The 26,809-nt window shown below is 42.9% G+C and overlaps 1 protein-coding gene across 2 annotated transcripts in view; it reads right to left on the bottom strand.

The window, feature by feature from the left end:
• Positions 1-4,720: 4,720 nt before the first annotated feature.
• Positions 4,721-26,809, bottom strand: part of LOC146064982 (sodium/hydrogen exchanger 9B2-like) — a 59,106-nt gene continuing 37,017 nt past the window's right edge. For both annotated transcript variants that reach the window (XM_083179012.1, XM_083179011.1), the window contains exons 7-12: positions 21,740-21,915; positions 20,710-20,816; positions 19,581-19,730; positions 14,694-14,802; positions 8,896-9,032; positions 4,721-7,174 (exon numbers count right to left, since the gene is read on the bottom strand). In XM_083179012.1, the coding sequence (XP_083035138.1) occupies positions 6,938-7,174; positions 8,896-9,032; positions 14,694-14,802; positions 19,581-19,730; positions 20,710-20,816; positions 21,740-21,915 (916 nt within the window). In that variant the 3' untranslated portion in view covers positions 4,721-6,937. The remainder of the gene's footprint in view (positions 7,175-8,895; positions 9,033-14,693; positions 14,803-19,580; positions 19,731-20,709; positions 20,817-21,739; positions 21,916-26,809) is intronic.

Raw genomic sequence — 26,809 nt, 5'->3', positions numbered from 1 at the left:
CAGGTGATCGCTTTCCCACCATAGAAGCGATTATTTTACTGAACAAGAAATTTCTATCATTTTGTCCATAGAAAATTGCCCTCTTGAATACTTTAGAAGAGCCCACTGGAATTGTCTCATCTTCCACCTTGCCCATGGTATCTTCCACCTTGCCGATGTCGATGGCCGAAACCATAATTCCTAACAGACTTAGAGCCACTCCTAATGGAACGTATCTTTTTGAATGGACCACCTGAAGCAGTTTCTGGATTTTTTCGCACCTTCTTTCGGACAACGATATCTCGAATCTTACTGTGTCTATTTTTATCCCCAGGAACTGTATAGTTTGTGACTGTGTTAAGTGGCTTTTGTCCCAATTTATGATCCAACCGTGATCCTGCAGAAATTGTATCACTTGTTCTGATGCTTTTACTGCTTCTTCTTCCGATCGACCTGCTATTAGCAAGTTGTCCAGATAGGCCCAAATCATAATGCCCTTCCTTCTGAGACATGCTATTAAGGTTTCCAGAACTTTCGTGAACACTCTTGGTGATGATGTGAGGCCGAATGGCAAACCTGTGAACTGGAAGTGCTCTTCTTTGATACAAAATCTCAGGTATTTTCGGTCTGCTCTTCGGATGGGAACATGGAAATAGGCATCCCTTAGATGTATGGATACTAGATAGTCTTTTTGTCTTAAACTCATAAGGATTGTTCTTGACGTTTCCATATGGAATTTTTTCTTCCACATGTTTTTGTTTAATCTTCTCAAATCTAGAATTGTTCGGAATCCTCCGGACACCTTCTTTATTACGAACAATCGGGAATAAAACCCTGAACCTTCTTCTGACAGAGGGACTTTTTCTACTGCTCTTGAGTCTATTAACCCCCTTAAACTTTCTTTTAGAGCTTCTTTCTCCTCTCTGGATACTGGAAGTCTGGACACCAAAAATTGATTCATTCTTGGCTTTGTAAGGAATTCTAAACGATATCCTTCTTTTATTATGTTTATGACCCATTTGTCTTGAACCGACTGGATCCACATTTTCACAAAGCCTTGTAATCTCCCCGCTACTGGCAAAGTTTCCACGGGGGCTAGACAGTCATTGTCTCTGAAAACCTCTCCTGGTTGACTGACAAAAAAATGCTCTAGAAGTTGCTGGAGCATATCTGTCCCTATAAGGGTGACCTGGTCTATATGACCTTGCTTGCCTGAAGCTCTGTCTTGGGTACACACTCCCAAACTTTCCTCTTTTGTCCTGAGGGAGTCTGACTGATTTCCCCCCGGACATTCTCTGTATCATTGCATCCAATTTGGTACCAAATAAAAAGGAGCCTTCATAGGGTAACATTGCCAACCTATTTTTAGAGTGTGAGTCCGCCGCCCAGGCCTTAAGCCACAAGGCTCTCCTAGTCACAACTCCTGATGTAACAGCCTTTGCTGCATAGTCAATCACATCCAATGATGCCTCACACATGTACTCGACCGCCATTTGTATGTGTGTCAATTTCTTACTGATTTGATCCCTAGGTTTTTTTTCCTGAAGATCATCCTGCAATGCTCCACACCACAACCTAAGAGCTCTGGATATGGATGCAACCGCAACCCCAGACTTCATGGAAATGGAGCTTGCTATATGCAACCTTTTGAATGCATTCTCCATTCTTTTATCCATCGGATCTTTCAGCGAAGCTCCATCTTCTAATGGAATAGTTGTTCGGTTAGACAGCTCAGCTACTGCTGCGTCCACCTTTGGGATGGCACACCATTTCAAAAATTCCTCATCTTGCACCGGATACATACGATCTAACCTTTTAAACGTACCCACTCTTATCTGTATTGAGCCATTCTTTCATTATAATGTCTTTCACAACCTTGTGCACTGGAAAACATCTCTTCTTTTTTCCTCTATCTTCGAACAACACGTCACTCTCTGACTTGCTAGGCTCCTTATAATTCAATGCTTTATATAAGTTCTTCAAAACTAACTCCACCACTTCTAAATCAAAGTGATGGTCCTCCTCGACCAATTCTCCAGATTCCACACTTGAAACACACGATCCATTATCATCAGAGAAATTCTGTGCTATATCTTCATCATAGCTAAGGCTAGTCTGAGACCTAGACCTCTTGCTATTAAACTCATCCGTAGACACAAAATTATTTTTCATCCAGTCCATCATGTTATTTAACTGATCCGATACTGATGGTTCTGCATCTCCCTGCTTTGAACACTCCATACATAACGCTTCTTCTGTATTTCCAGATAACACCTTATCACATGCTAAACACGCCTTATTCACATTCTTCTTCTTGCACACCTTCTTCCTAGGTGCAGGAGGCACACTATAATAAAAACAAACCCTTACTAACTACCATAAAGAAAAAACTCTGCTATAAACCAGTCCTCTGTGAGGACCTACCTGGGCAGCAATATAGGTGATTTCTGAGAGGCTTCCTCCATAACGTCCATTGCAGCGATTCTTTCCAACCACTCTCCCGTGAGAACCGCCATGCTGCCTTGCACACAGCATCTTTTATCCACTGTCAGCGTGCGCTCTACTTCCGGCTTCCATATAGCCTGCCGGAAGTCATCATAGGACGCTGACTGCGGTGGAACGCAGCGTCCATCCGATGTGCGCGTCATATCGCTGCTGCTGGAACGCATAGTGACTCACTGACTGGCGCCACATGAGCCGATTCGGATGCTGTGTCCCCATGTTGACATGCGGACGCCAACATGCTCCAAGCTCTCACTGCTGCAAACCATAACCGGCAGCTAGCTCCAGCGTGCCCCTCTATGAGTGTATTAACACTCTCTTCCTTGGTATCGCCGCCAGCCCATACCATATGAAGGGAATACAGGCTCCGCCATTCCCTATGCTGCCCAGGACTGCAAAACCAGCCAGCCGTAAATACAAAAAATAACAAAACCTATGCTCATACTACCTGCCTAGACTGAAGGAGACAGGAAAAAGACTAAGGGAGGAGAGGGAGGAGCTGGCTTATGTAGGAAGGAGGAAGAGGAGGAGGATCCTAGGAAAAATCTACCTGTCTATACTTGGGGAAGAAGGGGTTAAACCCATTGTAAAGGCTGCCATGAAGTAGGAAGAAGAAATAAGCAGATTATCATACAGGTACACCATTGATAATCCAGCACCCTCGGTTCCAGCAGTCTGCTGCAAAAGCCATTAGGCTGGATTATCGGTAGTATCATACTGGCCTCTACAGCAGCCTCCTGCCGCATGACCCCCACAGCTTGTCTCAGCCCTGGCAATGCAACTCCCCCCCTCTGTCCTGTAAGCCATTGGATCTTTATACACCTAACTCCAACTTCCCCCAGTACCTGATGTGCCCGGATTAAAAGAGATGCCAATAAATCGATGGTCTACTGATCGTAGCAAATCATTTGTTTTCTTATGATCATACTAATGTATCCAGTAGATAAGCAGGCACATTATTTGTACATTGAGGTAAGTACATGCCTTACCTGTTCTGCGGATTCTGGTCTGGCAAGTGAATGCAGATTTTCTTTCCCTTCCCTATCAGGACAAAATAATGTTCTGAAGTTAAGTTTCAAGAAACTCAGGAAGCTCCCAACACCCAGTGCAGTGACCTAAATCGTGCATAGGGGGTATACTTATGTATGGACCCTCTCCAAAAGGAGAAGGGCCCCGTTACTCCCCTAACCCATTTCAGCCATAAGGCAGAAGAAGGGGAAAATAGGGATCAGTGGGTCCTCTTCACTGAAGCTCAGAGAGACCCTCTTCCCTCAACCCCCGGAAGGGTTAGGGCGGGTGGGTATCTCATAAGGGTCGTACACACAGCCCATAAAAAAACGTGACACACTAAAGAAAAACAAAAAACTTGAAGAGTGACAAACGTGAGAAGGAAAATAAATAAATAATCTAGAGACTCCAGCCAGAAGGCCAGGTTGGGGGTGTGAAAAACTGTCCTACCCCAGCCAAAAGGCCCAGGGTGAGGACGTGCAGCGCTAACCTAGAGGGAAAGTGCAAGTGCCATACTTGTGCATAGTGACATGGGGATCGCCAGTGCAGGTTCAGGCACGAGTTTCCCCTGGGGCACAGTGCAGCCTCCTGCTCTAGGCAGCCAGCTAGTCAGTGTCTGACCAAGCTTTTCTCTGTTCCTACCTATGGAACTCTTCAACCCCTGGCATGGGAATGGGTACTCCACTGGGTTTTTCCATTGACTCCCTTGAGGGTTGAGGCCTCATCGGAAGAGCAATCTACTCAGTCCCAGTGTTTCCCCGCTCCTTGGGAATGAATACTAAACCGTTCTGAAGTTGAGCTTCACGCACATAGCCCATAAGGGTCTTCAGAAACAAAGTGCTCATGTGGCCTATAATGTCTCAGTACTGGACAAAAGACCTAAATGCTCTTGGACCTACACTTTGGGAGACAAATGTTATGGGTCCAAGTAATATCTGCTGAACTGCAAAAAGAAAGTGCATCTCATTAAAAGCATAGGAAGAGACTGCTAGCAACAGTGAAATTATTTTATAAATGAAAAATGGTTATGAGCTTTCTACCTAAAATACACCATCCTCTCATTTATAGCATCTTGTTTAGCAAATCTGAAGACCCAAATTATCCCTGCCACACTGCAGCCAGTGAAAGAAAACATGGGTTGAAACTGTACCAAACTCCTGAATGCTCTTCACACCAAATCACCAATAAGACACCACTTTTTTCATATAATGTATAAAGAATAGCACACACACACAAGTGAAAATACATTTTATTATAACTCAAACCATAAACAAAATCTCTAATAAAACAGTTAATTGGAATCTATGTAAACATTATAAACCAAGGTACATTTTGTTGGCTAAATTCAGTATGTGAAAGTTTCTAGTCAGGCATTCAATTAATGGCGATTTTTCCAACAGTCAAACAATTGTCACTGACTATTTTTGGTCAAATTTACATTTGACCTATTCAATTAAAGTGCCCATTCTTCGACTGTAGGAGAAATCAGCAAAGTCGGAAAACATGTGAATCAGCAAATTACGATGCCGTTTAGACTTTTCACGGAAGGGAACCTGCAGTGGGGGAAAACAGTCTGAAAATGGCCGCATTTGACTGCAAATGGCCACATTTGAATAGGAAAAGCCCAGTGTTTTGGCCACCCAAATAAAACAGACTAGTAGAATAAACAATAAACATTGTATAATTCACATACATTTTAGATACAAAATAATAATTTTCTATGACAGTGCAGATTCTATGCTTAAGCAAACACAAAATGATGATATTGGCATAATCCCTGGTAGCAAAATGGTCAAGGGGTACATTTAAAAATAAAAAGATCATAATAGTTAACCTGCAATGCTATGTAACATATGTATATTCTGCATCTCCCACTGATTTCTTAATGCATCCAAAGTTTAGTTACAGAGTTAAATCAAGTCAGACGCATTTGAACAGAACTAAATGGCTATAAGCGATTGGATGATGAGTTGTACAAATTTGGGGCAGGGTGGGGTTGGTCTAGCCTTCTCTCCAAGGAATAAAAGTTGCATTTGAAACAGGCTGCGAACACTATATATATATATATATATATATATATATCTCACATTACAGAACAACTACGCTCCTGCAGCCACAAGTAGAAATGTGTCTGAAATGTCTATGAGTCTGCATCATTGCCTGTATTTGCATACACTTGGTTCTGGGACACATACACAGCAAAAGTAATAATAATAAACTCCACAAACTGCTAATATAAACAATACTGAAAAAGCTGGCCTACAAATGTTTGTACATAAAAAGTTTTTTGGTATAATAATCGTTTCATCTACAAAATGGGCATTACCATATAAACAACAATACATTGTGAATGTCTTTTATTCCCACAAGTTTTTAAATGAAAAATGTTCATTATAGTGTATACTATATTGCACATAGAGAGTATACTTTATTAAAACAGGTTCTAATGTTTATGCAAAAAGTCCTCCCAGAACAATTAGAATACAGCTGAACCCTTTTATGATCACATGTCCATTTGAATGGACTTTGTTAATTGTTATTGCATAGATAGACTGTATTGTGATAATGGTTGCCATTCCTTATGTATTGAAATATTGAAATATTGCCAGAGTATCAAAATAGTAAATAAAAACAAATTGCAATGTTTTGTTGTACAAGCTAAAATGCTTTATGTACTGATTACAATGGGTAAAGATCTACTTCAATTGAGGAAGAACCAACAAAAACATGGGCAAATTTGAATCCAGTGAATTTTTTTACTATTACTGAAATGGACAATTACACAGATTTATAAAACAGACTGAATATATATCTATGTTTTCAGATGAACATTTATTAGTACAGCAGCTAAAAAAAGTGTAGTGAACTTTGCACCAGGCAAGTTCTGCATTTGTAACTAAAATCTGTTCTACAGCCCCACATCTGGAGCTGCCACTAATCAGATCTACAAATGAGATGGTATAGAAAATATGCAGCACAATCCTGATAGATCGTTTTCATCACTTTGGGGGTCTGGTAAATGCTTGGCTGCCCCCAAGAGATTGACTGGTTGCACTGCGGACTCCTTCATTGTTACAGCACCTGTGTTGCATGTACAGCTACAGTGCAGCACCCAGCTCCTGTCAGGAGGAGGAGCCTGCATTTTAGTGTCACCCTTTGGCAGGTGAAACCAGGGAGCGCCCCCAGTGGCACCACTGCCTAACCCTCCCCAGTACTTACCGTCGGGATTCTGATCACATCCCCAATATACTTTATGTAGGGATGCATGTAAATAGAAAACTTTTTAGACTACAAGACATTTATCCTTTATGTTCATGAAATTCACTGTATACAAAAGGTAAAAACCCGTCATTGTTTTGATTATATTTCAGTGACCCGCAGGATTGATTTTCGAAACAGTTGTAGTTTCCCTTAAAAACCCCAGTGGCCAGCACAGTGGAAGGTAGTGTCACAGTGGGCTAAACATCTCTGTCCTGGTCTCTGTCCATTCAGAAGCTTCCGTATTTAGATTTGCATCTGACCTATGAAGCATTTTTGGTCCTGTTAAACCAATGATGAGAGCTCCTGTGGGAGCGGTGATTAGTATTGCTAAGAAAGCTACAGTGAGCACATCCATGCCATAGCCTTCCAATTCTTTATTTCCAATGCTTCTTGCCATGTCCAAGGCTACAGAGCCAATAGCAGCCTAAATAAAGCATACCAACAGCTTAATGAAGAACAACTGAACACAAGCAACTTTATAAGCACAAGTTTAAAAAACAAGATAGAAGACGAAAAATTATAAAAAAAAGGCACAAATATAAGATTTCGGGTTAGATTTACGAAGGCGGTTTAAAACAGCTGTGGTGTTGCCCCCTGATAACCAATCAGATTCTGTCATATTCTAAAAAAGGTGGCCAGACTTCTGGTTGCCATGGGCACTGCAACTGCACCACTCGTCTATTGGAAGGGGGGGGGGGGGGGTGAGAGGGTGAGTGAGAGAGAGAGAGAGAGAGAGAGAGAGAGAGAGAGAGAGAGAGAGATGCACTGAGCTTCAAAAGTGATAAAATGGTGAGTGATTAACAGCCAACCAATCAGCTCCTACCTACCATGTCACAGGCTGTGTTTGAAAAATGAGAGAGAGGGGGTGGGGGAGAGAGAGGCAGAGAGAGGGATACACACATATAAACTTTTGGGAACAGCGACACTCAATCCCAAAAAATATAACCCAGGAGACCTTTTAGAATCCTGAATTCTAAAAGGTCTCCCGCTAAGTTCTCACAAGTAGGGCCCTCTCTTATCTGCTTTTCTCGAAAATATATACATTCTGTCCCCTGATGCAACTGTCTTTATTTATCATGTACCTGTCCTAAATAGCTTGGTATTGTAAGTCTTGTTTGCTGGTTTTTGCTCATTCCATACAAATAATAATAATACTATTGGGCTAGATTCGGGTCCTAATGCAGTAGTGGCACATGCTGCAAAGTACCGATTTTTATGACCGTGCTGCACATGTGCAGTACTAGTCTGAAATGTATGTCGCACTACAGCATTAGACTGTTAGTGATTGACAGTCTGATGCCATTGCAAGGGAGGGACAAGGACAGGATCTCTGTCCGAGAACAGGGATTTCCTGGCCTCTTTGTTGAGGAGGCAACTGGCAAGACCTCATGGGTCACGTAGCCAGACGATGGTGTCGCAGATTATCGCAATCTGCATCCTAGGACAGTACCTACTAGTAATACATGCCGGGTTTCTGACATCGGCTTCTTAATTTCCGTCAGGTTTCCGATGCTGGTATCCCGGTGGTATTCAAGATACCTGTGTTGGTATAATGAACACCAACATACTGACCGCCGCATCCTGAATGCATTCCTTAGATCTATTGCTGCTGCTTCCAGCAACGCCAACCACACCACTGTTTATCATTGTAATTAGGCATCTCTCTTTCTCTTGCTACACTTGTTAACCTTTTGCAGTCCAATTTTTTACTGCAATTAGAACAGTCTGGTGTTAAGGTTTAAATTAATTGTACATTTTTTTATTATTCAAAAAAGGTCTATATTGAATGATGTTAATGTTCTTATTTTTAAAGTGGCTCACCATTTGATCTGCTACTAGCGCAAGGGCTGTTGAGCCTGTCTAGACGTTGGACTTGAAAGGGTTAAGTTTGAACATGCACACAGGGGGTATTCAAGTAGCTATGGTACATTTTTCCTGGATTTAAATTCTTTTTTGCGCAATGTTCTTTTTTCAGGAAATTTAATTAATGCCCTTTTTCGAAGAAAAATGTACCTGTTTTCATACAAAAACACACAGGGATACATTTCTAGATCTATGTGTTTTTTTAGACAGTGCCTGAGAAAAACAGCAATTATTGGGGAATTTTTCTACTGCCACTACAATTGTCCCAGATAAATCACATACCTGAACTGTGGCTTTGGGGATCCATGCCATAGAAATAAACAGTTTTTCTTTTATGTTGAAACCTGCCCAGCACACCATCAAGAAAGTGAAGCCTATTCGTACTATCAAGGCAACTCCAAGAGTAGCGACACACAACCCTGAAATTCAGAGAAGGCGGTAAGCTTGTTACATGAATAGCTCCCCACATTTTGGTTAGGTTCCATTACTACAAATCTGATTTATTTTAAAATATGCCCTCCATTTAAAAGCACAAACGGACATATCAGCCCCAATGTACCCTATTTCCTTACCATGGATTAACAGAATATATATATATATATATATATATATATATATATATATATATATATATATATTTTACACACATACAGCTAAATTTCTAGATAACATTACTTGATCATATGATAACACCTTTAAAAGTGTACTAAAGGAAGTTAAAATGATAAAGCGAGAGATACAGGCCCAAAGACTCGTATTAGACTACCTTACCATAGATGCAGGTGGTATGTGTATGGTTGTACAGTCTACTGTACTTATATCAATAACGGGTGTGGTATAAGACATCGACAGACGGGATTCCGACAGTCATTAGCCCGATGTCTGAATCCCGACTGCATAGCGGGAGGAGCGCAACGAAGCCCCTTGCGGGCTCGTTGCACTCGCCACGCTGCAAGCACCGTGGCTCGCTCCGCTCACCACCTATTTTATTCTCCCTCTATGGGGGTCGTGGACCCCCACGAGGGAGCAGCCGGGATTCCGACGTCAGGGTAATGACTGTCGGAATCCCGACTGTCGTTGAGTCGTCCGGCACCCATCAATAACACCAATGACATAGATGAAGCTATTGAAGACCACCTACACCAAGGTAGACAGAAATACATGATCAATTTGCAGAAGACCATCAAGTGGATGAATGATTTTCAGGGTGGTTTTCATGGATGAATCCAGTGATTTGGTTCAAAAGTGAATGGTTTTCTGAAATATTGATTATGCTAGGTAAAGGTTTTATTCCAATTTTGATAATCTATATTAACATTAAAGTAATAATGTGTTTAAAAAAATATACCACAAAAAATGACAAAGTCACTCCTCAAGCGCCAAAAAAAGTCCTGCAGCTGTTTGTCCTCATTCAATAGTACAACTGTTATACTAGCCAAGAAATTTTTAGAAAAAAATCAAACAAGATTTTATGTGGCTTTCCCACAGCGCTGGACCTTTGGAGTCAGTATAACCAGGATGATTCTTTATTTCTACAAGTAAATGCAGTCCACTCCTCCTTAAGAATTGGAAAACAATTTATTAAAAAAAAAAAACGTGAAAAACTCCACACCACGAAATTCTACAATTTTTTTTTTCAAAAGAATGGCTTCCATATACCATAAAACATGCTTCAAAAAATAACATGCAAAAATATAAAAAAATATATAAAATGTATAAAATATCCAAAACAGTTCCTTTTATAGCATGTTTACTGCCTCCTAGGGAAATTGGTGATATATGGATGACACAAACCAGACCTTTTCAGGGAGACTTTTGATTTTGTAGCAAAAAGTAAATATCCCATAGGGAAAGTTGTTATTCCCGGGTATCTACTATGGGGCCCTTTTACACAGTCTCACAGTCACCTCTCCAAGGTTTGGAGCACAAAAATGGGAAAATATATAAGGAGACCACTCTCACCCTTCCGCTGTATGCACGGTCAGGAGACTTCTCCTTGGATTGGGGGCGTCACGGCCGACCACACTGCCACTGCGGGTGTCCTGGGTCTTTATCAAGGCACCTTGCTAAAGACCCAGAGAGGGTAGAAACGCGTTGGCGGCAGCAGCTTGGAGTTTTCCCAATTGGTTTTACTGCAATCGCAGACAAGGATCTAAGGTGATAGTGGGAGAGGAGAAGGAGAGCGCTTACAAGCGGGTAGCTGAGCGGCGCTTGTGAGACTGAGGTCGGACAAGTGAATGGACAGTCCCGCATAGACCACCCATCCGCAAGCTATCCGACTACCGGTCACGGAGGGAGAAGGAGGCGCACAGCTGATTACAGCCGGCTGAGTCCTAGCGCACCGTAGTGAGAGCCGGTTCTGGGACCATCTCCAGCTCCTGCGGTTACCCACCATTAGTGGAGTCAGTTACACTGGAAGGCAGGAGAATCCAGAGACTGCAGTGGCAGAGCAGTCTCTGAGTATACAGCTTCCCATAAGACGGCATCCAGAGGAGAGGGGCCGCACGGACACCCGCAGTGGCAGTGTGGTCGGCCGTGACGCCCCCAATCCAAGGAGAAGTCTCCTGACAGTGCGTACAGCGGAAGGGTGAGAGTGCTCTCCTTATATATTTTTCCATTTTGTGCTCCAAACCTTGGAGAGGTGACTGTGAGACTGTGTAAAAGGGCCCCATAGGAGATACCCGGGAATAACAACTTTCCCTATGGGATATTTACTTTTTGCTACAAAATCATAAGTCTCCCTGAAAAGGTCTGGTTTGTGTCATCCATATATCACCAATTTCCCTAGGAGGCAGTAACCATGCTATAAAAGGAACTGTTTTGGATATTTTATACATTTTATATTTTTTTTTATATTTTTGCGTGTTATTTTTTGAAGCATGTTTTATGGTATATGGAAGCCATTCTTTTGAAAAAAAAAAATTGTGGAATTTCGTGGTGTGGAGTTTTTCACGTTTTTTTTTTTTTATTAATTGTTTTCGAATTCTTAAGGAGGAGTGGACTGCATTTACTTGTAGAAATAAAGAATCATCCTGGTTATACTGATTCCAAAGGTCCAGCGCTGTGGAAAAGCCCCATAAAATCTTGTTTGATTTTTTTCTAAAAAGTGTTTAAAAAAATGCTTACTGCAAATTGTCCTTCCTTTCAAAGGTCCAAAGACCCAAGTCCTGGTCCAGCTGTGCTTGCTTACATTGCCTTGCTTTAAAAAAAAAAAAAAAACCTATACCAGATCATCTGAATTCTTCTCCAACTAACTATTAAGCTGCTTAGAGAACCCATGTAGGGCCAGGATAAGCAAGTCATTTGAATTAAAAGAGGAGTTTGTGAAATCAGCAAAAGACACCTTGTTCTTCTGCAGTCATAATTTTTCTTTTGTAGTTTAATTCAAAAGTACTTAGGGAAATTTCAGTAGCAGAGATGTTTAGAATGTGTTATGAGAACTGCTTACAGAAAAGAGTTTCACATGCCCAACATCCTCTGTAGATAAGATACTGAGGCCATTGCTTCTTATTGGCGAACAACTATAATTCCCAGACAACGCTTGGTTGCTTGGAATTTGTTTTGTTTAACGCAATGCCTACTAAAATACTTTTAATGTATGAATTATCATAATAAAATCAGAACAGCTCTGAACCTTCAACTGCACACTTGTTGACTAAGAGTGACCAGGTGTTCCTGACCCAAGTTTGGATTCCACATAATGCAATGTGGAAATATAGGAGTAGACCCAGTGGACGTGGTATGACGGCCCAACAGTGTGGTACGTTTTATTGTGTACAATGCAGCGGGCTCATACATAAAGGAAGAAGTTTCACGATCTGCCCTGAACTGTTGTTCAAAAACACGGATTGGTGGACATCGGTCAATTATCTGTCGGAGGAATCAGCAAAATTCAGCATTTTAAAATTCCAGATTCCCCTACCCAGACATCAGGGGATTGGGAAATGCAACAATCTATTGCAGATGTATGCGGCCTTAATGCCCCGTACACACGGTGAGATTCAGGGTCACTTTTGATTCTGACTATATAGACAAAATCTAATCGAATTCATTTGGTTTTCAGCCGCATTCAATGCCGACGAGCGCTCCCATTCCATCTATATCGAATAGAAAAATAGACTGCAAGCAAGACTATATAGTACAATACTATCACAGATCTGTACTATATAGCCAACATCAAATGGGCACACTGTTCCGTGAGATTCAATCAGGGTTGAATAGAAAAGGAATTGCATGGTGTGTACACCTCTTAAATCACAAGGATTATCCCAGACTGGTTATCCATTTATCTGCCACTAAATTACGTCACTAAAAAAATGAGTTGCTCTGCACCAACCTTTAACCTGCTGATCTTCCTACTGAAACCCATTTTAGCTTACATCAGTCAAACCTAGGTAGACCCTGGACAGTCTATCCAAGCTATCTGATGAAGTCCCAGTGGTATAAGAATAAATAGTCTGTTAGCAGTACCTAATCGGAGTCAGATGCTCTGCCCACTCAACCCCATGAAAGACTCTTAATCTGGTTTAGCCGGTCTGATAGTGTGAGAAAGAAGGGCTTCTTCCAGAGTCAAGGTCAGATATGTGGTCCCGGTCTTATTTTGATCAGAGCTTTGATGAGATCAGTGGACATCGATGCCTTCAAAATGTCTTCTGTCTGTTAAGACTTTCCACATTTGCCCTGTTGTCTGACATGCCTGGTGATGTCGGCGAAGCTCGGACATACTTTTTGTTTCTCTATGTGGCCTCATTTATGGCATAAATTAATCAGAAGTGTTGAGCAGTGTTGTTCACAGAGCAAAGTGGATTGAGAAATGCACTTCTCTCCCACAGTGCTATGGAATGGGAAAAATATGGTAGATGTATGAAGCAGTGATAAGGGAGAAGTGGCCCATGGCAACCAATCAGCTGCTCTGTATAATTTTAGATTATACAAATTATAGATTTTACTTCAGTGCTGATTGGTTGCCATTGGCCACTTCACCTCTGGCTCCCTTCTCCCCCCTTATCACTGCTTCATACATTTACCCCAATGTGTCCCATTAGAAGTATAGTATGTAGTTAAAAACCTGTTTCTCTTTGATTTGATTCTCTTCTCTTTGGATCCCCCCCCCCCCCCCCATTTTTTTTTTAATTTTTTCTCTTTCTCCTTTTTTTCTTACCTGAAGAGTTTCTTCTGACTCTGCTTGGAATAATACATAGTACCCTTAGTATACTTGACATAACTGCCTTGCAAATAAAAAAAAACACTAAACTGTATAGCAATAAAAGTCGGCTTATTAAGTGCTGATGCCCCTTATCCATCACTAACCCCATGGTTATGACATGTCCTCCACATGAAGGAAAGAAATAATATTTTCATGTAAAACCAAACAATACTGTAGAATAAAATACATGAATGTAGAACACAAGAAAACAACAGCATGGCATGTTTGGACCTGTAGTTCCACAGTAGGTGGAAAGCCGCATGGTAAATACCACTAATGTACACATTATCAAATATAAAGTACTTATTGTGATAATAATCATTTTAGGGCGGGATTCTCTAAAATCCGCAGCCCTCTTCGCCCGGCATCGCATTTCTAATGACCGCATATTCTCTAAAATATGCGGTCATTAACGCAAGGGACAGCTCTTACGATAAGAGCTGTCCCTTGCGATGCGGCGCCGTTGCTGGACTTCCGGGTCTATGACCCGGGAGTCCGTCTGCACATGCGCAGACTGAAGCGCCGGCCGCAGGGCATGCTGGGAGGGATCAGTGACGGATCCCTCACACACCGCTGCAGTAAGAAGCCCATAGGCTTCTGCAGGGAACCGCCAGCTTTTGCTGGCGATTCCCTCCGCAGCGGTGACACTGCGGAGGGAGGTTAGAGAATACAGAAATGCGGTAAAAACCCCGATAACGGGGTTTTTACCGCATTTCTGTGATAGAGAATCTCGCCCATACTCTTTTAGCCATACTTTAGACACGTTTGATTTGTGAGGGGCAAGTGAAAATGACAAGTCCTATAAACGGAGAGATATGTAACATATACACTTAGTTAGTTTTCCTACTGTCATTTCTATTACCTTAGCACTTACCAACAGTTTCTGGCCTCAAGGAAGTAACCGATATCTCTGCTCCAATCAAAGAAAACAGCATAGGCTCGGAAATATTCCACCCTACAGCTACTATGTCTTCGACCACGGCCTATAAAAAAGATGTTTAGTTACCAAATTGTAACAAAACTATGAAGCAACTTACTATACCATGAAGAAAAGAAAAAAAACTGGTTTTGTAATGTCAATTATAACATAAGCAGACAAAAGACTGGAAATAATCTATTAAAAGGTTTGTTTCCAATTTCAGCTAAATAAAAGCAAATTTGTATAATAAAAGTAAATATATACTTTTCCCTCAGTGCTATGTAGATAAAATATAATTGTAAGGAAATATTTACATGTAACACATGTAGGGGGAAATTTACTAAGATGGAAGTTCTAATTCACATAGGCTGTTGCTATGGGCAACCAATCAGAATATACTTCTTATTTATCACCTTCTAGAAGATAATAGATAGTATCTGCTTGCTTGGTTGGTTGCCTATAGCAACATCCCATGTGAAACAGAACTCCAGTACATTTCCCACGTAGTATTTAAAATTATGAAAAGCAATTACTTTTTCCAAAAGTCCAAAATAGTACAAACAAAACAGACCACCACATCAAGCTTTCTTCATTCTTTAATCTTTCTAACATTCGGAGCTCAAGGTCTGACAATCAGGAGCTGCCTAACCGCAAACTGCAATTGGTTCCGAAGGCCGGCTTGAGCCGGGTGGATTGATGAACTTTCTGTCCAGCTGTTCCCCCAAGTGGTGCGCTTGCGGTAACAGCCGGACAGAAAGTTCACGCAACAACCAGATTCTGCTCCACAAAAAAAAATCTGGTCGCCAGGAAGCAGAATCTGGTCGCCGTAGTGACCTGGTGCCTGGGGTTTGTCGAGCCCTGCTCTATAATGTGATTTCTATAGTTCTGTAGCTGTGCTCCTAACCCTTTATGTGTCTTTTAAAGAGGGGTGAATACTGTCATATTGGCTTTACCCCCCTTTAAGGCCTGCTATTGTTTTATGGACAATTTCCTTACCTCTCTCAATGCACTAGAGGTAGTGGAAAAATAACAGTTTACTCCTAAAATCCCATTCTTCTCAGAAGACTCTTGTCATTTGAATACCATCCCTGCCCATATTTTCAACATGCCTTCTAGGCTCCTCCACCATCCCCACTGACATACGCTGAGATTGTAAAGGCCATCAGTGAAACAAACCCTTACAAGCCCAGGCTGACTAGTTTATGATGGCTGTGATGGAGTTAAAATCAGAAGTCCATTCCTTTTGCCACCAAATTTTGCATTATTGGGCTCAAAGAATCCATCAATGGTCTATATCTTTAAATATTTTATGTCAGACCAGCCGGATTAGCTTAGGTTGCAGAAGGACTAGCTTCCTTGGAAACTGAAAAGGAAAACCGACTGGGCTCTCCCCGAGATTCAAATCAATCCCACCCTACGGAACACATCTTTGAATGCCTCAATTTCAGACATACAGTAGTTACAGAAAGTATTCACAGCGCTTCACTAGAGAAAAAGTAAAAAGAATCTAAATACAATAAAATGCCACAATCAGAATATCAACTGACCAAAAGAAGAGAAAAAGAAAAGAACTGACATAAAAATACACAAATAATTCTACGTGGATTGGTGTGAGGTCACATAGGCAGACTCCAGACATCTGGTCCAGGTACGGTCAAATTTAGTGCCTATGTTACAGACAAAATACATATCTACAGTGACATTCACAAAGGAAACCCACTCCGAAAAAAACTGGTCATGTGGAAGCCATCCAGGAATGAACCAGACATACTGTACATTGGCAAGTGCACACAAATCAATAGCGTATTGGACAATGGATTTATCTAATTCATCATCCTCTCTAGCTCCCAGGCTACAAAATTTTGCAGTAAGCACTGTACAAGGAAATACCAGTATGAGGCATAGCAGATTTCACCTGAACCCAACATGCCATAATAAGTGCCAGAAGTCCCTTGAGCACTGCTACACTTGGGGCAGAGGTTATAATGCCGGCCACCAAAACGCACCAAACGGACAGGAGTTTAATATGTTCTGTGGAAAAGAAATTGGATTTGTTGAAATCTTATAGCTGTACGGGGATATTCCAAGGCGGTCTCCCACTCCTAATCACTGAAGGCCCCCATACACAACTCATTTTGAGTTGATTTCACCCATTCTCGACAGAACTGGACGAGAAATCGGGTCAGTGTGATGTCCCCTCTGGTCCGATACGTGGTACCGTTAACATTGGACCTGAGTCAGAGGTTGGACCTCTGTAATAGTCAGAGGGGGGGGGGGCATCCTGAAATTGGGCATGTCTGAGTTTCAAAAACCTTATTCGATCACTTTGACATTCTCAATTATTGCTGTTTGCAGGTTTTTCTTCTTGGGGGCTTCCCTGCTCCCTTTAGTTTCTGTAATGGTTACGATTGCTAAACCAGTGATACTGGATTGTTCGAACAGGCCCCACTATATGTGAATGGAAAATAACTTTGCTGTCGATATTAAACAATGAACGTAGAATGGCGAACTCTTCCACAAGAAATGGGGTTTATATATTGACAGTCTGCCTACTACACGGAAACAGATCTGGAAAATATTTACAATACTACTTGGTTCTTGACACGCCAAATTTCATGGGAGATAAACTAGATGTAACTTAAGGTGGTCAAGTCTCTGGCTTTACCTGACATCTATCTCAGAGATCAGTCTATTATTCGTTCAGTCCTCACAACCTCCCTCTTATTTATTTCTTTCTCTCCTCTATTCTAAAATATAAAATGACTCTCAGCTTCAACTGAGCTATCACATTAGAATGGTGTCGAGATTTTGATTTCAAGGTTACCATATACTGATCTTGTAACTATATACAGTTCTAGTTTTGTATTTTCTGACTTCAAAAAAATGGAAGGAGAAAAGAAGACTTTTTGTGGGACACTCTTAAAATATGTCTTCATATATATAATAAAACGTAACTTTTATTAGAAATTTGTTTACAAAAAAAGGAAGTATGCTGGACGTTCAAAATTCAAAAGATCAATAATTAGAGCCAAACTATTAACCAGTTTAAGCGTTAAGCTTTGAAATATATAAGCTGTGCACTGGAAGTTTGGTTGAGTTTCCCTTTCGCAGTGAGCTTGTAAATATACGCTGTGCAATGGGAAGGTGGGCTCTTAAATAGCCAGATGTGTGCCAATTAGAGCTCAAAGCTTCATTAACTATTGCTCGTTTGAGGCGATTGGTAGAAATTTAAAGGGTAAATTACCCTGTCTGGACTGCTATATGTGGGTGCATTTAGCAAATGATATAGAGCAGGTTATGACAATTTCTGTCAGTACAATTTGCCTGTATGCTGCTAGGTGTGTAATAAATTTCCAGAGTTGCATATATAGAATGTTTGACAGCAAATTGTATCAACTTCAATGTGCTAGATGTGCAACAAATTGTATTAGATTATATGAGCAAAGAGCAACAATGAAAAAGGTTTGCCTCTGTGACAGAAAAAAACTCTGAGTATGTACAGTAGGTTACCTAGAATTCTATCAATCTAGAATGATGGTGTGACCCTTAAAGACACACAAAAAAAAAACTTGCAGCTGCAAATGTGCATTGGATTTAGGATGAGAGTTTTTCGCTGGGCTGCAGGGTCAGAGAGAGATAAAGTATGGACACTTCTAATGTTGAAAAATAGTTGGCAGTTGTGCCCTGTTATTGCAATAATATTGCAGGGTATTAAGCCACCTAATTATTCCAATGAGAGAGTGTAAGAGTGAATGAGATAAAGGCTGAGTAGCAATTGAAGTTACAGCATACAGAAAATGATAGGTACTGAAGCCTTTCAGAGAGACGAGTATAACCTTCTGCTTTTATAAAGTCATGCTCCCGCAGAGGACTTGAATAATGAGAGAGGTGTGCTCATTCACTATTGGGTAGTAAAATAGTACACAAAAAAATGCTTCTGCTTTTGGTGGTAGAAGCAGCTTATTGCCATGTTGTTGTGTAAACAGAGCATGCACAGCATGTGCAAATCATCAATGAGAGAGCTGTAGAATACCTGTCTAGAAGCAGCTGTCTGTCTTGAAAGAGATGGTTGCGTGCCCGGTAGTCTCCCTGTTGAAAAGGCTCATAGTGATCTGGGCTACTATGTGTGCTGGGAGAGAAGGCTGCGTGCACATATAGCAGTCCAGACAGGGTAATTTACCCTTGAAGTTTAAACCAATCGCCTCAAACGAGACCTAATTAATAAAGCTTTGAGCTCTACTAGGCACACATCTGGTTCTTTTTAAGAACCCATCTTCCCATTGCACAGCGTATATTTACAAGCTCACTGGGGGAAACTCAACCAAACTTACAGTGCATAGCTTATATATTTCAAAGCTTGACAATTAGCTGGTTAACAGTTTGGCTCTAATTCTTGATCTTTTGAATTGTGAACGTCCAACATACTTCCTTTTTTAACAAATTTCTAATAAAAGTTACATTTTATTATATATAACGACATACATATTTCAAGAGTGCCCCACAAAAAGAGTCTACTTTTCTCCTTCCATTTTTTGTACTTACAATTGGACTCTATACTTTATAATATAGTTGGTTCTAGGCTACCCAGTCCAAACCCCACCACAAGGTGAAAAAGTCTCACTTGACCTTGTTCACACGTGGCGGGCATAAACCTGTGTGGTTTCCCAAAAACCCCATTACCTTTTTTCTGACCTTTTAAGCTGTTGAATAATAGAAGATTTAATGGAAAAAAACTGATGACACATGAGACGGAATATTCTTGAATAGAGTGCATGCTATTTTTGCAGCTCAAATTTTACTTGCAATTAGCTACGGACTTGTATATCATTAATTAATAAGTACCTTTTCTCCGGACCATCCAATACCTGCTACAAAAGCCATCACCAAGGTACAAAGCCCTCCCGATCCAGGGAAACCAAAGAACAGGCTACCAAACACTGCAAATATGGACAGTGCCAGGATCAGATAAGACCTTTTCCATTTTAAATTCTTCTGTTTGGAACAAAACATGTAAAGGAATATCAAGAGGGCGCTAAGTTTACATAGAGATATACATTTTTTTATATCAATATAGAGATAGTCATATTCTGCTGCAGAAAGAGCAGGACACTCATCAGGCTTTGGCAAATTATTAGAAGTTTAATGTAAAAGCCATACCAATTTTAAAGGTCTCAGTTCCTTAAGCTGCCCATAAACTAGGGCAATATACATGCTATTTGGTCACTTTTTATGCGATTGTGGTGATAAATTGTATAAAGGGAGTCCAAATGTATTTTGACAGCATGACATGCGGACCCATGGGCATTGCATTGGAGCTACTGGTATGAACATGCTGCACATAGGATGGCTTGGCTGGGATCGCCTATGTGAACCGTTGCCAACACTAATGACATTAACAACAAGCACAAATAGTAGGGATTACAGCACTGCCTATTTATACACTTGAAGACAAAATTTTGGAAAAATGTCACTTATCAATCTGCTTTCCAGCCTGGAATGCATTTTGGAAGAGATAATAATCCAGTTGTCAATATCCATTAAAATACAACTAGCACATAAGGCTGTAGGTGTCAACTAAATCAATGGTGTATTACACAGAGGAGCTGACAAGAAGAAGATCACATCAATCATGGAAGTCGGACAAGCGCATATCAAATGCAGAGTGGGCATACACAGATTTTGAATTCAGGTATGTTTACAAAACAATAGGTAATAAATATCTAATAGCCTGCAATGTTCAGGCTATGTAGCAAATTCTGCAAATAAACTCGGTATTTTAAAGTAGCAATCGTTTCCAAAGCAAACTGACCTGGTTTTGCATAGTAAACGATTGCTGCTTTAATAATATGGGCATACTCATAGAACTTTCCACCAAGCCTGCACATTGTAGACTAGACCATATTGCCAAATATCTTTTAAAGTCTACTTGGACAGTAGGAAAGTGGCTGAACATTGCAATAAAAGGTGTTACCTGATCTTTGCTTGGAAAGTAATGAAGGAAAAACCCCAATATAAGCCCAGCTGCTATACCAAGGACGACTTCCAACAAGCCTCTGATGATGCTATTAAGGGTGGAGCCTAAAGTGATGAAGCAGAGATTGGTGTGAGGGGTCAGAGTATACAGGACACTAGGGGGGTCATTCTGGTTGGCTCACTACGTAGCGGTAGTTTGTTGCTTAGCGAGCCTTCTAATGCCGCCCGCTGGGCGTGTGAATGCACCCTGACGCCCATTCAGAGAGTAGCGTGCAGGGCCAAAATCATTTGATGGTCAGCGACCGTCGACTGATTTCTACCGTGCACGCAAATCGACTTAGACTTGCAGCGTCCTGCAGACGTACTAACACCTGCATTCACATGGGGACGCCCAGCGTTTTCGTGGGTACACCCCCTGCCCGCCTCCATCCTGCCCTCCCCCCTGTACGAGCGCCAAGCTGATTATGCAAGTTGGCTAAGGTGCCCGCACAGAAGCCCTGCACATGCGCATATGAGAATATGCACATGCATAGAGCTTAAACAGTCACCCTGTGCAAACACGCTGGGTACCGTATCAACTAGAATGAGGGCCTAGGTGTATTATTGTACATAAAGTCTTACATAAGTACAAAGTGCATCTTATTAGTCTTCTACTAATGGTGTGTGCACATGGGTACAATCAGCATGAGATTTTGCCGTGCGATTCGATCCCGTGCGATCTGATTGCATCTGGATTGAATAGCAAGCCTAATCGACCGTGTGTACGCACCATAAGAGCCACATGTGGTGCAGGTAACACATGTATGTTTACAAATAGTTGGGGCTGTCAACTCCAGAATTTTGCATCCTAGGAAACTATAGACAGAATCTGATTGGTTGCTATGGGCAACACCACTACTTGTCTGTTTTAGACACTTTAGTAACTCTACCTCCTGGTCTTAAGATTTTTGATTCCAGTCTCCTGGATTTTAGGTTTTTAAAAACAGGTCACTATAAGTAAACAGTGGCTTTTGAAAGTACATTTTTACCTGAGGAAAATGCTATCCCAAAGCAGGTATTAAAGCCAGTTATAGCCAAGATGTCATCGAAGCTTCCAGCAGCCATAAGCAGAGTTGGGATTCCATTATCCACCCCATAGCCTCCTTTCTGCAGAATTAGCATAGAAGGGACTATAACAGCTGGGGACACTGCACCTAAGACAAAGCTAGTCAAAAGAAGAGTTAGGAATTATCTCACACACACACACACAGATGAACAGTTGTCCAACAAAAAAATAGGATTTTAGGTACCTAACGGTAAATCCTTTTTTCGTAGTCCATATGGGATACTGGGTTGAATACTATGGGGATAGAGATCCTCCGCAGGAGAGACAGGCACATTAAAACTTTCAGTGTGGGTGCACTGGCTCCTCCCCTCTATCTCCCTCCACTAGTCAGTTAATGAAAAGCTGTGCCGAAGGAGAGCTATGTGAGGAAGTATGTGAACAAATAACTTGGCGAGATTCTCACAGCACACCCCAACCAAACAAAAAAAATAATAAAGGAGGTGAATCATAACAACTTCTGAATTCACCAATAACTGTTGAATAAGGTCAATACATGACAACAAGGCAACAAGCCCTAACAGTGTAAGGAACAGTGTCTTACAGCAGGAATGCCGCACAGAGGCGGGCTCCCATTATCCCATATGGACTACGAGAAAAGGATTTACCGGTAGGTACCCCAAATCCTATTTTCTCTACCGTCCAATGGGATACAGGGTTGAATACTATGGGGAGGTCCCAAAGCTACCAGAACAGGTGGGAACGTGCGGAGTCTGCTGTAGAACCGCTTGTCCGAACTGGGAATCCTCCCTGGCCATAGTGTCAAATCTGTAAAATTTTACAAATGTGTGATGACCTGACCAAGTTGCAGCCCTGCACAGCTGGAGGGCGGAGACCCCTCGGGCAGCCGCCCAAGAAGTCCCTACAGATCGGGTGGAATGGGCCTTAAACGACGGAGGAAGGGACAAACCAGCTTTTGCATAGGACTGTTGTATCGTGCATTGAATCCAACGTGCTATGGTCCGTGTAGATGCAGGAGAGCCCTTCTTTTGCGCATCTTACAGCACAAATAGCTGTGCGCTTAACATACACCTTGAGAGTTTGTACCACATCCAAAGATTGAGGTATATCCGGATGTACCGCGCTGGAAGGAACAACAATAGGTTGGTTGAGGTGGAACACCGACACAACCTTCGGTAGGAACTGCGGCCTAGTCCTGAGCTCCGACCTATCCTCCTGAAACATCAGGTAAGGGCTTTTACAGGACAGCGCTCCGAGCTCAGACACCCGCCTGGCTGAAGCCAAAGCCAGCAGGACAACAGTCTTCCAAGTAAGATGTTTTAACTCAGATTCTTCCAAAGGAACAAACCCAGAGGACTTAAAAAAGGTGAGAACCACATCCAGGTCCTAAGGCGCAGTGGGTGGCACAAAAGGAGGCTGAAATCTCAGCACCCCGTGTAGAAAGGTTTGAACCTCAGGCAAGGCCGTTAGCTTCTTTTGAAAAAAATACCGACAGAGCCAAGATCAGTACCTGTCCACCTTGTGATTCAACCGTGAGGCCATGAGGTCAATCTGAGGGAGCCCCCAAAGATCCACAATTTTCCGGAACACCTGAGGGTGAAGTCCTCACTCCCCGGGGTGGAGGTTGTGACGTCTGAGGAAGTCCGCCTCCCAGTTGTCGACTCCCGGTATGAAGATCGCCGACAGGGCCTTCACATTGTGTTCTGCCCAGGAGAATATCTTGTTGGTTTCCCTCATACAAGGCATGCTCCTCGTTCCTCCTTGGCGGTTGATGTAAGCAACCGTAGTTGCATTATCCGACTGGACCTGCACCACCTTGCCCTGCAACATCAGCGCCGCCTGTAACAGGGCGTAGTAAACTGCCCTTAACTCCAGGCAGCATGGATTCCAGTGGAGACCAACGGCCTTGTAGACAGACTCCCTGTATCACGGCTCCCCAACCCCTGAGACTGGCATCCGTGGTTAACAGAAGCCAGTCCTGGATCTGGAAACAGCGACCCGCCAAGAGATTGGGTGAATCGAGCCACCACTGCAGGGAGAGTTTGGTCTGTGTTGACAGGCAAATCCTCCTTTGCATTTGTAGGGAGGACCCCAACCACTTTGTAAGAATATCCAGCTGAAAAGTCCTGGAGTGGAACCGGGCATTCTGGATAGCTTCGAATGAAGCAACCATTTTGCCCAACAACCTGAAGCAAAGGTGTACCGAGACCCGAGGGTTTCTTAGGACCTCTCTTACCAATTGCTGAGGCCTTTTCGACTGGCAGGAACACTTTCTGCTCCACCGTGTCCAGAGTCATACCCAGGAACACCATTCTCTGGCTCGGGATCAACAAGGATTTTGGTACATATATTTAAAATCCACCCGTGGTCCCTCAGCACCTGCATGGTCAGATTGAGTGCACTCATCAGGGCCTCGTCCAGGTAAGGTATTACATTTACCCTTTGGAGCCTGAGAAGGAACATCATCTCCGCCAAGATCTTGGTAAAGATGCGCAGGGCCATAGACAGACCGAAGGGTAGTGCCTGAAATTGGTAATGGCTGTCTCTCACCGCAAATCTTAGAAAGATTTGATGGGGGGGGGGTGCCTAACCGGGACGTGCAAGTAGGCGTCCTTTACGTCCACGGAGGCCAGGAACTCCCCTTGTTCCAGAGAGGCAATCACCGATCGGAGCGACTCCATTTTGAATTTGAACACCTGAAGAAAAGGGTTCAGTGACTTCAGACTCAAAATGGGCCTTACTGAACCGTCCGGTTTTGGGACAAGGAACAGGTTGGAATAATATCCCTGACCCTGTTCCTGCCTTGGCACTGGTAGAATTACCTTTGACTGGAGGAGCTTGTGAATTGCTCCCTGTAAAAGAACCTGATCCTCCAAGCTGGAAGGGCCGACTTGAAATAATGTCGGGAGGGGGCCTGGCAAACTCCAGCCTGTAGCCTAGTGAAATAAGACTTCTGGCCCAGGAATCTAGGCACGAGGCATCCCACACATTGCTGAAGTGCGACAGCCCCACCTCGAGATTTTCTGGTGGTGGGTGTACCCCATCATGCAGCCGGCTTGGAAGAAGCCGCGGCGTTGGAATGGTCCTGATGACCTAAGGGGTTTGGCTTCCTAAATTTTCCTCTCGTGCCTCTGCTAGCACATGAGGCACCTCTGGCCTTTGGGCGGAACTCAGACCCGCGAAAGGACTGTTGGGAGGGACTTGTGAAAGGGCGCTTTACAACAGTGGGTGCTGACGGGAGGAACGTGGATTTACCTGCCGTAGCCTTGGAAATCCAGTCATCAAACTCTCTACCAAAGAGCTTTTTTTCCTGTGAAAGGGATGCTTTCTACACTCTTTTTTGAATCCACATCAGCTACCCACTGGCGCAACCACAGTGCCCGCCGGGCCGACACGGCCATTGCAGAATTCCGCGTGTTTATAGCGCCCAATTCCTTCTGTGCCTCACAAAGCACCCATGCCGTGTCCTGAATATGATGCAGATTTTCACCTGAGCCACAGACATGTCCCCCAACAAACCCTCTTGGATTTGCGTGGACCAAGTATAAATGGCCTTAGCCATCCAACAACTGGCCAGTACTGGGCATTGGGAAGAACCACTAGCCGTGTACATTGACTTGAGCATTGCTTCAAGTCTCCTATATGCACCATCCTTGAGTGAGGAAACCCCAGGAACTGGTAACAGTACCTTCTTTGAAAGGCGGGAAACAGAGGAATCCACCACCGGCGGTTCCTCCCACTTCTTCCTACCCACAGGATCAAAAGGGTATGCATTTGCAAACCTCTTTGAGAGCTGGAACCTCTTTTCAGGGTTCTGACAAGCACTTTTAAATGCATTCTCTAATTCTGCCTGTTCAGGGAAATACACGGGCTGTCTTTTCTGGGTCATGAAGACAGGATCCCCTTCAGAGGGTTCCTCCATAGGAAGTTCTAACACCTCTCTAATGGCTTTAATTAATGCCTCAGACTCATGGGTTGAAGTCTGCTCCTGAACAGTTTCCTGTTCATTTGCCTCCTCTCCTTCTTCAAGGATGTCCTCATCATCATCAGTATCAGGGGCCATTGCAGCAGCAGGCCGCTTTTGAGGCTGAGCAGGAGGAGGGGTGAGAATATCAACCCTTGCAGACAAAATGGCCAATTCCCTCTGCACCCTCTGCGTCTGCTGTGTATTAGAAGACAGCTGGGAAGAGACAGAGTCAAGCAGCGTTTTAATGCTGCTGGCCCAAGCAGGCTCCTGACTATTTGCCTGCGACCCATCCACAAGTTGTGGGGGTACCCCACTGACCTGAGAGGTCACACCACTAGGCTGTGGTAGCATACACGGCTCACAGGTAACCTGTGACTGTGAAGCTGGTATGAATTTTGTGCTGCACACCATGCATGTTAACTTTTTCACCATGATGAAGCTGCACACAGACCCCACAGTAGCGCACACACACACACACTTGATCAAACTGTAACTATACACAGTATGAAGATCTAAATGTACCTCTATGTGTTAGGGATTACTGGTGTGTGCACAAGTGATTAACTAGCCAGTGGGGTAGAATCAGAGTAACATGGGGGGACCAGTACACCCTAAACCTTAGCTCACAGATCTGAGTGAGCTGGTAACGCACAAAAAACACAGTGATATGGCAAACACAGTGTTAATATACAAAGCCAGGTAACGCTGCTGCGCTAAATAGCTTATAACTTGCTGTCTCTGCCGCTGCTGCAAGGGATCAATCCACCATGCCACTGAGGAGCTGTAATGGCGACCTCTGGAAGCGTGAAGAAGCAGGAAGCAGAGACAGGGCGCACCCAGCAGAGCCTGGTCCGACTCTGAGCGAAGCCCCGCCCCCTGTACACGAAGCTGGTGCTTCCTAGCAGTTTTATACTGACAGAATGGCGCTTTTAAAGATAACAAAGCCGCCATGGGTATCCCTGGTGGTCCAGCGGCAATCCCCCTATGCCAGTGTGATGAGGGGGGGTCGGGGGTCCCTGCGTGAGGGCCGCCGCTACTGCCGCCTCCATCTTGCCGCACATACGGTTG

Source organism: Crinia signifera, chromosome 1 (genome assembly GCF_055691185.1).
Source record: "Crinia signifera chromosome 1, ASM5569118v1, whole genome shotgun sequence".
Taxonomy (NCBI): domain Eukaryota; kingdom Metazoa; phylum Chordata; class Amphibia; order Anura; family Myobatrachidae; genus Crinia; species Crinia signifera.
This window is presented reverse-complemented; position numbering and strand designations above follow the sequence as displayed.